Source organism: Artemia sp. Qi Xiang Cuo, chromosome 5 (assembly GCF_049724085.1).
Source record: "Artemia sp. Qi Xiang Cuo chromosome 5, ASM4972408v1, whole genome shotgun sequence".
NCBI lineage: Eukaryota > Metazoa > Arthropoda > Branchiopoda > Anostraca > Artemiidae > Artemia > Artemia sp. Qi Xiang Cuo.
In genome coordinates, this window is record NC_142798.1 from 75,491,699 (window position 1) to 75,507,630 (window position 15,932).

The window sequence follows — 15,932 nt, forward strand, 5'->3', positions numbered from 1 at the left end:
TACTGCTACTACGAAACAACGCTACTTACTACGAAACAACGCTACTGCTACTACTACTACTACTGTTAAAAACGTTATTATAACCTTCAAGTGATTTTATTTAAAATATTTTCTCATAGTTCAAAAAAATTTAGACGTTCAAAAAAATTATTTTCTAAAACACTCTATCCTCTAAAATAAAGCAATTGCCCGTTTGGACCATTTTGGCCGGCTTTGGACAATTTGGTCCGTTCTCTACTAAATTATTTGATTGTTTTTATATGTAAAAGTTTCTCTCGGCGCTTCTTCTATTCACCCATTCTTTGGAGTTTCCCTGACTTTCTCTACAAAAAAAATCAGGGCGTCCGATTTCTCCCCCAAAATTAAAAAAATTGCCATAGCGTTCGTTTTTTTATGAACGTTAATTTTCCGGGATATATAGGACATCCTAATTTTCTTTTGGGGAATTTCGGGAAAGCCCTAAAAACTTGGAATCGGGGAGGAGCTGGTTTCTGCTTTTTCCCAAAATGTGTGTCTTTTTTCTAACTCCAATAAACATTTATAAATCAAAGCTTTTGTTAAAAAAATTATTTCTGCCCTATCTTCATTTAAAAGCAAGTGCTTCATAAACGGCATTCACACTACGCCCGTAATTTGTTATGCCAAGTGCTTAAGTTATGCTACTTTAAATGGCCTTTCTCACTTAAGCAAGTTCTTTCACCCTTGGCTAATATAAAAATCTATAAAACCGTAACATGTATGGTCAAAAATTATGACTATGATCATTAGCAAGACTATTCAAAAACTAAGAACGCGGAATGGAGATGGTGATTAAAGCTCTGAACAAGCGTTAAAGGCTTTCTGAGAAAGTTAATAAATTTGAAAAATTTATTAATCGCTCATACGGGAATTCGCCTTTGCTGCTTCCATATTGACCTTTCCTTAACGTAACGTAAACTTACATAACGTAAAATTCTAAGTGGAGCTTCAAGTTTATTTAGTACTGCCTCCGTTACGGGCAAAATTTGCTTCATAAGATCACATAATCTAGCATAAAGTCTTGAGTTATGCTAAAGTGAAAGTTTTTACGGCATAATGTGAAGGGAGGCGGTATAGGGGAGGGACAGAGAGGCCACTTGCAACTGGCGCAGAAAGTTTAAGTGCACAAAGTTTCAAATGAATAATTTAACGATGTGTCATTTTATAATTTCTGAAATTTTATTTGTATTAAAATAAAGTGGAGGGCGCAGTTAATCAATGAAAATAATTAATTTTAAATTAATAAATAAAATAAAAATAAACAAAAAATTGAAATAAACAAATAATAATACTTAAAGTAATTAAATTCAAATAAGTAATAATTATCATATACTTTGAATAACGAATAAAAAATAAATTGTTATTTAATGAATATAATTGAAAATAACTTAGTTAATGAATGTCAATTTTGTTAAAATTTGGCCCAAAAAATTTGTGGGTGAATCGGTGATTTTTCTTCTGGTACATAATACAAAATTCAGCACTTTTGCAGATAGGGGCTTGGAACCTCTACAGTAGGGTTCTCTGATACGCCAAAACTAATGGTTTGATTTTAATTAAAATTTTAATCTAAAAGCTATATAGTTAATGGTGAGAATGGGAATATGAAGTTGATTGGGTGGCCTGTAAAAGTTATAAATATGACTACTAGTGCGTTTAATTACGCATGTGTAAATCGACTTCCGATTCTTTCGAATTTGGAGCCATAGTTTGTGTTTGAAATTAGTAGCTTCTGAGAGGTCATAATGATGAAAAATAAGGTGTTTAACCGCCGCTAATATTGAAAGAACCAGTAGTAACAGTTTGTATACCTATGCGAACCTGGCAACTAAAAACCGTAGTTACACAATTCATCCCGGTCACTCGTCGCCTGAATCCCGCTCTACCATAATTATTGGCCGGAGAAAAGTACTTTGACTCGGAGCGATTAAGTAGTACAACATTTTGCGTCTAGAGGCGCTGAGGTATGCGGGGTCACTTTTGGAGAGTTTTGTCAGTACTTGTTCCGTAGGTGATTATACTTTGGTCGCAACTGACATGTTATTTCAAATTGATTTCTATAACCTAGGTCTCTGCTACTGATGCGGATGAAGAATTAAATGGTCGCGTCAGATACTCCATCGTTGCTGGCGACGCAAATCGCGATTTCACTATCAGTGAAGACACGGGCATCGTCAGAGTTGCAAAGTCCCTAAACTATGAGCGCAAAAACCATTATGTTATTACAGTCCAAGCTGAAGATTCTGGAACATATGTGCGTTATGACTCTGCAACTGTGACTGTTACATTGATTGATGTTAATGATAATGCTCCAATATTCCTCAACTCTCCTTATATTGCATATGTGATGGAGAATGCTGAAAGCTTGCCATTATCTGTTGTGACTGTTCAAGCTTTTGATGCAGATTCCTACCCATTCAACAAGGTATTTATTTTGTAATTTCTTATATATTACTTTTTGATTAATTTTATTTAAATAAATATTTTTGGTACTTGTATGATACACCCACACTACTCAATAAGGGAAGTTAGGTTAACCCTAATAAAATATACCTATATATAATATTATAAAAATATAATAATTTAGAAACAGGTTTGGGCTATATACTTGCATATTAGGGGGAGGGCTGGGGGTAAAGTACGGCGGGTCTGCATGCGAAATGTGTTAGCTACAACTGTTCCGCATATTATGAAGTAAGAATTATTTTTTGACTTCACACTGTCCAAATACTTTACCCCCACTTCCCCCTAATTTGTAAATATTTAGCCCAAACTATATATTTCCCATCCATTCTCTTTGTCTTTTCTCACGCTAAGGTAAAATAAACTAGAGAAAGAAACCGGTTTACAGTGCGTCAATGCATGAATAACTTGAGCGATGGTGGGTATATCATACAAGTATCCTTTTTTAAACTTAATCATTAATTTATAATTTATTTAAGCAATAAAAATATTAATTTAATAGTAATTTAGCTATATATTTAATCTTTTTAAAAAATGATTTTAACTCAGCATTAAAGTATTTTCTAAAGTTTTACTTTAAACTATCACGATCAAAACCAGATTAAGACTTTTTAGGACCCCTAGGCTGTTTAAATTAAGGACCACCTTCAAGAAGAGCACAAATTTAGTTTTAATGCCTTTTTTAAACTTAATGTTAATTTATAATTTAATTAAGCAACAGAGCTATTAATTTAAAAGTAATGTAGTTATTAATTCAACTTTTTTGGTTAATTTTAACAAATGAAAGTATTTTCTAAAATTTTTATTTTAAGCTTTTTCCATCAGAACCAGATTAAGACTTTGTGGGACTCCTAGGCAACTAAAATTAAGGATCGTCGTCAGAAAGAGCACATTTTATGGAAATATCGAATGAAAAGCATAAAGGACCTCTTTTGTTCATCTATTGTGACAGTTAAGGCTTTTGATGCAAATTCCTATCCAATGAAAAAAGTTTTTTTTTTAATTTTAATATTAGACCTTGTGAAACAACTAAGCTACTAAGATTAATGGTCCCCGTCAGAAAAAAAAACGTTCAATCGAAATATGAAAGAAAATGTATAGGAAATGCCGCATATTCATCCGTTGTGACAGTTTCAGCTTTTGATGTCGATTCCTATCCGTTCAACGAGATAATTTTTTCATTTTTAATTTCTTTATCTTTGATTAATTTAGCTAATAGCAAAGTCTGTTGGACAACATATACAAAAAAGAAAAAAAAATTGTGAGGTGTACTTTTTTGTCAGGATTGGAAAATTACTGACTGCACATGGAAAAATACTTACTTTGTATGGTGGTTTCAGGTACCCGGTGCTATTGAAATTACCCGGTAATATATCCGGTATTATACCGGGTATAGGTACCCGGTACATGATTGTTGTAGTTACTCTGCGAACTACAGAAATTGTCAGTTATGCAAGATGGTCCTTAGTTTAATTTTAATTTTTTTTCTAAAATCTTACTTACTTTAATTTCATAATAAAGTTAAGATTAATTTTGAAGTATCTCCATTAGAACCAGAATAAGACCATGCGGCCTCCTGGGCTAATAATTAAGGAGCCTCCATAGAAAGATCATATTCTCTTGAAATATAAAAGGAAGCGTATAGGAGGGGTCCCCTTATCCATAATATAGAATATTAGATAATCCAATATTAGGGCTGAATCAGAGACTACAATTTTCTGAATATGAGCATTCCTTGCTTTATTTACATAATTAAGCCACATATTTAAGCCTCATAAACAAGTCTTATTTAATCCTCATTCTATAGTGTGAAATTTCTGTTTTGTTTGCCTTTGATTTTTGTTTAATTGTTTTATGTTTGATTTTATTTTGTGTGAAGGTAAACATTTACCTCATTCATCTTAAAAAACTGTTAAATTTGAAAGAGTATGGGCAGGCTCCTCAACTGAGGGGCTCTTAGGCTGCACCACCTATTCTCCCAATATTCCATTCTAAAGTTTCTAATTTTGGGTGATGTTTTTTTGGAAGAACCCAAAGGTGATGAAAAACCTTACTTTTTTTTACTGAAAACGATCGGCTTTAGTATAACAAAGAAAAACAACGAAAAGAGAAGGACAATGTGAACAAAGTCATGTGGGAGGGGGGGGGGGGTTCTAACTTTGAGGGGCGGCCGGGTATTCTGTGTTCGTTGTCAAGCCTAGATCCACTCAGATATATACACAGGTAATTTTTTTCATGTGGGGGAGGGGATAAAAAGACAGAACGTATTTGATAACTTGAACAAAAAACCTCTCTAAATTTAGGAAAATTGGGGATTTTTTTTTTTGGGGGGGGGGAGGGGGGGGGTGAACCCTGAGCTCCTCGCCCTGTTTATGTCCCATTTTTCATCTAAAAATGTCAAATCGTTGATAGAACTATTATCCTAAATAGAATATTTATTTGAAAAAATAATAGCTCTTAATTGCTTTGAGACGGAAAGTAAGATTGCAGTTTCATGTTAGTTTGAATGGAGATTGTAAAATAATTTTGGTCTGTTATTATCGTGACTTTGACATAGTAGCTATTAATCAATCATTCAATCGAGAATGCGGAACTTTTATTTTTACGTTGTTTACTTTATCAGAAGTGAATATTTTTCTATTTTTGTTGTTAATGGTGTTAATAATTGTATTCAATTTATAAAAGGAGTGTTAAGTTTATGCATTTCACCACAGGGGGGGGGGGGGGGAGCTGGTTCTCTAAGACCTATCTGAGGTATACATCTTGGGATTTTTTTTTAAAGAAATGTATAAAACATCCAGTTTTATCAAGAATATTGAGCTACTTTTTTTTTTTTTGCTTTCTAAAAAGCTGTATTTTTTTTCCTGATCTGAGCGGGGTTTTTGTTTTTTTGATTGTTGGAATAAAAGTTTACTCATTTCACCTGTAAAAGAGGTTAGTTCTCTATTAAGACGTTGAGAAAAATATCTGGATCAATCAAAAATTTGGGATTCTTATTTTTTTTTCAGATCGGTGACTCTCGAAAGTTTTACTTTTCTGTTTTTATTTTTAGCGATTTTTTTTTTATTTTTTGAATGTTGGATTGGGGTTTTAAGTTTAAATATCTCCAGAAAAGACAAGATATTCCCCTAAGACCTATTGAAGGTCTGCCTACTGACGTTTAGATAAACGTGTAAGTGTCAGATTATAAAAATAAAAATGTGCAACTTTTTCTTTTTTCCGTCATTAACTTTTTCAAGTTCTATTACTTTGTGCTTTTATTTCGAAAGGTAATGTGGTAGGCTACTTTCAATGCTGGGATATACTGACTCGTTTACACCATACCCAATCGGTTATTAGGAATGGGAATGGGAAAAGTTCCCATAATACTCTTCGAGGTCCATCTCATGGGAAAATTGTTGGAAAAAAAGGGGTTCTTTTTAAGTGGTTGGATAGAAAGTGCCTAAATAAAATGAAATGAAACATAGTGACGTCAAAGCCGTATCGGGGGGAGGGACGGGGTTTGAGCCTCCCACCCTGAAATTTTTGGCCGACTCCTACAACGTAACAAAAATGCATATAAACCCATTTTGATGCTTTTTTTGAAGTTTTTGTACCCCCTCCCCTCGAAAAACCCCCTCCCTAGAACAAAATCCTGGGTACGCTCTTTTGTGACGGGTAAAACAATAATTTAGACAGTGAAAAATATAAATAGGTTGCTAATAGAACCCTTTTCGACTTCACGTCAGAAAGCTTAATTAGCAGGAAAAAAACTAAGATTTTTACCAGTTAATTAGTTATTATATTTATTACCTGTTAGTATATTTACATTTCATTTTCGTTATAAATTAACAGGTTTTGTTATGTAATTTTTTGTATAGGAGGCTCCAGACCCCCCCCCCCCTTACCCATCTAGAAATGTATTATTTCCCTAATAGTTTTCAGTGTTTTATTGTATAATTTGCCTGTTTGTTTTTTTTGCCTTGTTTTGAATTTGGGCATTCTTTCTCCTTCTTTCTCCTTAATATTGTTTATTCAAAATTACACAAAAAAGATCATTCCTTTTATTGTCTGTTCATCTTGAAACATCTCCGTAATAACAAAAGCAAAAACTGTACCTTCATTCTTTAAGGTTCGCTACCTCCTTAAAGATGGCGATAGTAGCCTGTTCAAAATCAACACTACCTCAGGAGAAGTAACTGTGCATAAGGCGCTGGATCGTGAGGCCAAGCAACAGTACCAACTAAGTGTGATTGCTCTGGACGGAGGTAAGTCATGTATTTTGATATACTGAATTTACATCGCGACAAATACAACACTCCGATCCGGATAACCAAAACCAAAGAAATATTTTTATGCCTTAAAAATCGCTCTTATTTTCATGTTTGCTAAAAACTAAAACATACGCTTCATCTCCTGCTACCCCAAAAAATACAAATTTTTAATTCCAAGAACGATGGTAAGAAAAGACAAGACGTAGGAAGTCGTCCGTGAATCGTCCGTGAATTATTTTATGACTACCATATGCTTTCATTTAATATGTAATCCAGTTAAGTCCTTCATCAAATTAAATTTTTTTTTAATTTGTTTTTTTTTGTGGGCTGCAAAAAAATAAATAAAACTGCGACGATCTCTCTTTTTTCCTCTTGGTAAAATATTATTTTAAACAAAAGAATTACATAGGTATATTTGACAACAGCTGAAGCTCCAGCTTAAAAAAATACTACAAAAATATCAAATTTGTAATAACTAAAAATCTATTTATTTTTGAGAGTTTATGCCATTCTCATATAATAATAAAACGGAAATAAATTAAACGTAATAAATATATGTAACATAATGTAAATATAAATAATACAACATAAATAAGCAATAAATATAACAAATACAATAAATATAATATAGAAACCAATATAATAAAAATATATTAGATGCACTATAAATTTACTATTTTAGATATAAATAGGTGATACAAAAATAATATAAAACATAATAAACAAACAAATAAAAAATCAAATAAAACATAAAACCATCGGAAAGTACTATTTACCTGAAAGTACCAAGGACATTGAAATAATCACTTTTCTTCCCCTGGCCCCGTCTTAGGTCTTTTCATACCTGAAAACTGCGATTTTCTAAGTTTTTCCTTTTGTTAGTCTCAAATTAAGAAAGTTTATAGGGCAGAACTACAGTTTTGTCACCATTGCCTCTTCAATCGTGATAATAAGTATGCAAAGCTAATTAGTTAAATTTGACAATTAGCTTTTCATCCTTAAAACTTAATTACTTAAAACTTAATTCCCTTTCACCCTCCTTTCTTAAAACCCATTTTTACCAAATACTGCATTACTGCATATTGAAGCCTATTTCATTAAAGATCAAATTCTTGATTTTCCTTAATTTTTAAAGATATAGATGGTTGTTTAAGTTTGAGCTTCATCGATTCAAACTGTCTTATTTTATTTTCATTTCCCTTGGTGCTTTGAAATATCTTACCTTCTGCTTTAACAAAACTGAGGTATCTCCCTTCCTCGTCATTGCCTATTTGGTTTCAAAGCATACGGTGACCCCTATTGATTCACAAGAAACTGCACATACTTTATAATTTGCAATACTAAATATTTTGCAAGGTCCAAGTAGCCGATATACAAGGAGCAGTAAGTCAAGAGAAGTTATGAGCCCTCGTACTATATTAAACTGTTGGATCGCCGCAGGAGATAGACCAGAAATAATTCCCTCCCACCAGAGGGACAAACATACAAAGCAGCAAAATTTGTTCATATTTTCCAAAAACTGGAAAAATCTCAAAACATTGCTCTCTTCCGTAAAGGCGGATCTCGATCAAAATCTTGGGGGGGGGGGGCGCGCCCAATGTGACAAGGGTGCCAATAATTGACCAAATTGACAAGTTTTTTTAAAGTACAAAAAGGAAAAAAAAGAAATGGGGTGCCAGAAAAATCTTGGATGTGCGTGGTCCCCCTGGATCTGCCCCTCCTCTGGGTAAGTTGCTGTAACTCCTCACAGATTTCAATGAAATAGTTTATTTACATTAGAGGCAGGCATCTTCACAGAAATATTTTCCTGTAAGGGCTCAATAACAAAAACAATATTTTCGGGGAGAAGGGCGACTAATAAAAATGAAGTAAAATTGATAATTCAAAAAAGAAGTGCCCAGAAAATGAAGAACATTTAGGATTTGGGGGGGTCAGGCCCTAAGGCCTCCCCCTTTTGCGCACATCCCTGATTATAGGAACCTCATTCTTCTTGCCATTTTCTATTTGGTCTCGGCTTAATCGGTGACACTGATTTATTCGCAAAATAATCAATAAGAAAAAGGCTACAGCTTTTAGCCATTAGCCATATCTTCGTATAAAAACTGGTTTTTCGTTTGTAGTTTATATGGCTTGTTTTTGTATGGAAGTAATGTTTATACGCAGAAAAAAAAACCGTCGGTATTTGTGACACTATGCTCTTGAATCTTAACTTTCAGCAACAGGTACCCAGGGGGGGGGGGCATGCAGATTATATTTAAGCGGGTCCTGTAAATACTATTTTGTATGAAGCAGTTATCAAATATTTTGTAAAATCGGATCGAAACCACAAGTATAAACAAAAATACAAATATCGAGAAATGGTATAAAAGAAAAAAAAACCGAAATTTTTAGCTACCACGCATTCTTTAAGTTTTTTTAAAGCCATTTAATTTTTCTTTGTTTGACTTATCGTATGGCTCTATTTATGCTTATTCCGGGTTCAAAAATCTTTCTTTTGTTTTCCTTTTTGGGAACTTTTTTTTTTAATCAATTTCAAACAGTTCGTGCTAACAAGCTGTAAGTAAGGAGCGAACCGGCTCAATAGTAACCGAAACTCTAAAAAACGTAATTTTGATACCAGTAGATTCATCAAAAGAATCGGGTTTTTATGCTGATTCCAAATATAGAAGTTTCATCAAGTTTAGTCTTACACGTCAAAAGTTACGAACCTGAAAAAATTTGCCTTATTTTCAAAAAAGGGGAAACACCCCCTAAAAGTGATAGAATCTTAATGAAAATCACACCATAAGATTCAGCGTATCAGAAAACCCTACTGTAGAGGGTTCAAGCTCCTATAATTTTGCATTTTTTGCCAGAAGAAAGATCACGGATGCGTGTTTATTTTTTATATTTTTATTTTTTTTTGTTTCCCAGTGGTGATTGTATCGATCCAGGGTTCCTAGAATATCGTGAGAGGACTCATTCGAACGGAAACTCCCACGCTCATTTCTTTCCCGAAGTCACCTGATCAAATTTTGAGATGGCCATTTTGTTCAGAATAGTCGAAAATCTAATAAATATGTCTTTGAGGATGACTTCATCCCCCATAGTTCTCGGGGTAAGGGCTGCAAGCTATGAAATTAGCCCATTGTTTACATATAGTATTGGTTATTGGGAAGTATACAGACGTTTTCATGAGGTATTTTTTTCTCGTGGGGGGGGGGGGTTGGAGGAGGGGCTTGCGTGGGAGGATATTTCAATGGAGGTTGTTTTCATGGGGGAAGGACATTTCTATGAAGGAAGTCCCTTCCTATTCTGGGAAGGGACATTTCCCAGCATTATTAAAAAAAAACGATCAGAAATAAAAAAAAAACAAACAAGTTTTTTCAAGTGAAAGTAAGGAGCAACATTAAAACTTAAAACGAACAAAAAATATTACTTATATGAGGGGGTTCACCCCCTAGTCCATCCCTCGCCCTTTACGCTAAAGCTTTTTTAGTACTTTTAAAAGAGCTATCTATTCTAATTAAACGGCCTTTGTGAATCAGGGGTTTGTGATTCGAACAAAATTTGAACTTTAGCGTACAGAGTAAGGTACTGACTAGGGGCAATCCCCCTCATATATGTAATAATTTCTGTTCGTTTTAAGTTTTCAAGCTGCTCCTTACTTTCAGTTGAAAAAACTTGTTTTATTTATTTAATCGTACTAAGTATTGTAAAGCCCTCCACAGTAACCTGATGAACTGCGAAGTTATTGAGAAACTATTTTTTACGGATTACGAATGAAACTATAGATATAAAGAATTCAAATGTTTTTTTCTACTTAAAACTATCAAACTTCTTGGCACAAAAAAGCTGCTAACAAAACCTTTTCCCAGGCACAAGCAAACATTCTGTGGGTGTCTATGCAAAGGGGGGCGTCTCTTTTACCCTTGCTTTGATCTTAGCCCCTTCTGTACCTCCAGAGTCAGAGAGGGAGTCGATAAATAGCATACCGTGTTGTTGAACTGCAGCGTTAATAATCTCCAAGTATTGGACAATTTAGTCCAATTTTTAACGCTGCAGTCCAATTAAGTATTGTACAATTTAGGTATTATAGATGAGAGAGAAGCTTACATGCCCCAGTCGTATTTCCTGGGAAATATGTTCTTAGCCTTCCTCTACTACGTACAACCTATAGAGTATGGGGGGACTTGAAAGAGTGGGAACCGACCCTAGTGTTGAAAAGAAAAATCATCTCTAGTTTTTGCCCTCTAGCCCACTAGTTTTTGACGACATTGCTTGACCCAAAACTTCCATATGCATTTATTTTTAGGTGCTCTAAAATGTAAGGGAAGGTAATGAAGGCAGTGTTCTATCCCCGATAGTGCTGCTAGATTAAAGTCAAATAACATTTTTAACCTGCCAATATTTTCCCAAGCTAACCTAGGTCATTTATGTGCAGACTAGATTTTGACTTTAAATAATTCTTGAAAAAAAAAATGACAATAAACTAACAATTTCAGGAAAAAATCAGGTTTAATCCTATTGCATTTAAAACCACTTACAACTCTTATAAGTTTCTGGTTCTCTTTGGTGCACCCTCTGTTGGTCACCGTAAAAGCCTGTTGCGCAGTCCCATAGCTGGCGTGCAGATTGCATGCCCTTTCAGTGCTCTTTCAGTGCTACTATCAGTATTTTCTAATGAAGTCAGATATATCTGGCAGATTTGTAATTTAATTATTTTATATGCGCTTGTCCGTTACTCAGAACGTACCCAGTAATTGGATCCACAAGATCTGACAAAAACCGGTTTAGGTTTCTGTATTCAGAGATAATTAGTGCAAAAACTACGTTGTAAATATATTTTAATTAAATATTTAATATATAGAGTGGGTATGTTGGTTAGGTTACATTTTGCATGCAGCCCTGCTATACTTAATCCCCCCCCCCTAATGTGCAAATATGTAGTCCAAATTAAATATGTCCTATTTATCTCCCAATGCGTCTCAGCTGTTTCAACCGGTGTACCTGTAAACTGAATCAACTTGGGTGTGTTCTGAATAATCGACAATCAGCATTTTATTTATTACTATTTATTTTATTTTTAATTTATTAATTAACTGATAATTTCTTAATCATTACATTTATTAGCTTCACCATCTACTTTATCAATAAAATTTCGAAAATCACAACATGATAATTGTTTGAAATTTGGCGCCCCTAAAATTTCTGCGCCCGGCGCAAGTACTCCCTTTGTCCCTCACCTACTGCTGCCTCTGCAGATTTACACGTATTTCTTCACTGGCTATCACCCCTGTCCATTTACTCTTCTTAGAGAATCGTTTGTATACGTCATGAGGTGCTTCTCGCCCCCATTTGCAGTTCGTGAATTACCAAGGACATCACAATAAAATTAATTTTTGAATTCTGGACAAATCTTTGTCGTATTCATACATGAAAACCGTGATCTCCAAATTTTTTCTTTTAGCTGTTTCAAGAAACTGAAGCTTTTAGGGCAGTAGCATATTTTCGTCAGTGTTGCCACGTTGAATCATGAGAATAAATAAGCAAGACTAACTAGCTAAATTTGACAACGATTTTCGTCTGTAAAAATTCTTACAATAGCAATTTGTTGATTCCCGAAGATAATTATACCTTTAAAGGAAATCCATACCTTTTGAAGCTGTTTTGGGCTGTATGTTTTTTACTACCCAGAACTGCATTACCGCATTTAGAGATCTATTAATAAAATTGAGTTCCTGATTTTATTAATTTATTATGATGTATATGGTTGCGTAAGTTTTCACTTAACCAATTCAAATGTCATTTTCATTGTCCTTGGTAATTCAAGAATTCGATTCTATATGTTAAAAGTAGAGATGCCTCATGAGCTCCGATCAGCACACCTTATATGGGCATAGAGTCATTAGTGAGAATGCTTGCGTAATCGGTCAATGACCTCTTTCTCCAGGTTTGTTTTTGGCACGCCCTTAGCGAATGTCAATGTTGTTATTGTTTCCGAGGCAAAATTCCAAGGTCAATGTTGTTTTGAACAGAGTCATTAGAGAGAACACGTGGTTAATGGGGTCAATGTTGTTGTCGTTCGAAGCAAAGTTAATGACATTTCCTTCCTGTTCGAGCCAGATGTTATGATCCAGAAATAGTATTTGTTATTGTTATTCGAGCCAGATGTTATGAGGTTCACTTAAACAGTTAATGACACTTCCTTCCTGTTCGAGGCAGATGTTATGATCCAGAAATAGTATTTGTTATTGTTATTCGAGCCAGATGTTATGAGGTTCCCGGAAACAGTTAATTAATGTCTGACAGATGACGTCAAGTTAATTAATGTCCTTGCATTTCCAAAGAGAATTGTCACCGAGAAACAGTTAGATCACACATGATGTCATGATTGATTGATTGGCACAAAAGGGGAATTAATTTGTTGTTCTATAGAGAATTGATTCACGAAAGGGAAATTAATTTGTTGTTTCTAACAAGAGAATCGTTTCCGAGCAGACGTATTGATCTTATCGCGCGAAAAGGTTTCCAAATAATTTGAAATGCATTGGCTCAGAGATGCCAAACAAAAGGAACATGCCGAAATTCCGTTTAGGGTTAATTTTGGCGAAACCTTTTTATCTATTTTATGGAACTATTTCGGCGAAACAGCTATAGACATTTTAAAAGGTGATTTTTGAAGAGATTTTGGAAGAGGTTTTGAGTGTGGTCGTTATAATACACAAGTTGTATTTTAACAGTGTTGTGAGGTCCTCTACCCCAACCCCAAAGGCGTCTCATACCCCACCCCAACCCCGAAGGAAGCCCCCGGTCCTCAAAGGCCCACCCCGACCCCCAAAGGCCATCCCCCGGGCCCCCAAAGGCCCCTCGAGCTCCCGAACGACCAACGGGATCCCCAAGGCCCTCCACCGGTCCCCCAATGTCCCCCAGGCCCTCAACTGCCCTCCCTGTGCCCCGAAGGAAGCCCCCCGGTCCTCAAAGGCCCCCCAAGCTCTCAAAGGGCCACCGGAGCCCCCAAAGGCCCACCCAGACCCCCAAAGGCCATCCCCGGGTCCCCCAAAGGCCCATCGAGCTCCCGAAGGACCAACGGGATCCCAAATGCCCTCCACCGGTCCCCAAATGTCCCCCAGGCCCTCAACTGCCCTCCCAGTGCCACAAAGGCCATCCCCGGGCCCCCCAAAGCCCCCGCGAGCGCCCAAAGGCCCAACGGGGTCCCACAGGCCCGTCACCGGTCCCCAAATGTCCCTCAGGCCCCCAACTGCCCCCCGGACCTCCAAAGGCCCACAGGGCTCCCAAAAGACCACCGGGCTCCCAAGGGCCCTCCCCCGGTCCACAAAGGTCCCCCGGGCTCCCAAAAGACCACTCAATCCTCAAGGGCCTCCGGATCCCCAAACGCCCTCCCTGGGCCCCAAAGGTCCTCCTCCGGTCACCATACATGCACACAAAAACTTACACACACACAAAAACTTACACACACACACAAAAACTCACACACACACACGAAAACTTACACACACATGAAAACTAACACACACACGCCAAAAATAAAACACACGAAAAATAACATGCACACAAAAACATACATGAACACAAAAAATTACAAAAAAACACACACACAAACAAAAAAAACACACACAAACAAACACAAAAAATAATACACACACACTCAAAAAATAACACACACACAAAAACTTACACACACACACACACAAAAAAAAAAAAACAACAACACAAAAAAACACACACACACACTCACAAAAACTAGCACACACACACACACACACAAAACTTACACACACACACACACAGAAAACTTACACACACACTCCAAAACTTACAAACACAAAAACTTACACACACACACACACACACACAAAAACTTACACATGCACACGAAAACTTACATGCACACAAAAACTTACATCCACACAAAAACTTACACACACACACACACACACACAAAACTTACACACACAAACACACAAAAACTCACACACACACACCAAAACTTACACACACACAAAAACTTACACACACACACACAAAAACTTACACATTAACACAAAAAAACTCACACACACACGCAAAAAAACTTACACACACACACACACACACTCACAAAACTTACACACACACACACACACACGAAAAAACACACACACACGCCAAAACTTACACACACAAAAACTTACACATGCACACGAAAACTTACACACACACACACTAAAACTTACACACACACGCCAAAACTTACACACACACACACACACACACAAACTTACACACACAAACAAACTTACACACACACACACACACACACACAAACTTACACATGCACACGAAAACTTACATGCACACAAAAACATACATGCACACAAAAACTTACACACACACACACACACCAAAACTAACAAACACAACACTCACACACACACGCAAAACTTACACACACACACAAAACACACACACACACATACACAAAAACTTACACACAGACACAAAAACTCACACACATGCACAAAAACTTACACACACACACACACACAAAACACACACACACGCCAAAACTACACACACAAAAACTTAGACACACACACACACACACACACACACACACACACACACACACACACACACACACACACACACACACACACACACACACACACACACAGACACACACACACACACACACAAACTTACACACACACACACACAAACACACACACACATAGCAACTACACACACAAAACTTACACACACACACACAAACTTACACCCACACGCAAAAACTTACATGCACACAAAAACTTACATGCACACAAAAACTTACACACACACAAAACTTACACACACACACACAAAAACTTACATCCACACACAAAAGCTTAGACACACAAAAACTTACACACACACACAAAGGCTTAGACACACAAACTTACACGCACACACAAAAACTTACACCCACACGCAAAAACTTACATGCACACAAAAACTTACATGCACACAAAGACTTACACAGACACAAAAAACTAACACACACACACACACAAAAACTTACACACACACACACACAAAAACTTACGCACACACAAAAACTTACACACACACACACACACAAACTTACACATGCACACGAAAACTCACATGCACACAAAAACTTACACACACACACACGAAAACTTACTCACACACACGTCAAAACTTACACACACA

General features: G+C 36.1%; 1 protein-coding gene across 1 annotated transcript in view; it reads left to right on the forward strand.

Moving 5' to 3' along the window:
• ft (cadherin-related tumor suppressor fat) overlaps positions 1-15,932 on the forward strand; it is a 163,049-nt gene that overhangs the window by 103,038 nt on the left and 44,079 nt on the right. The window contains exons 8-9 of the mRNA XM_089089942.1: positions 2,087-2,443; positions 6,593-6,728. Of these exons, the coding sequence (XP_088946068.1) occupies positions 2,087-2,443; positions 6,593-6,728 (493 nt within the window). The remainder of the gene's footprint in view (positions 1-2,086; positions 2,444-6,592; positions 6,729-15,932) is intronic.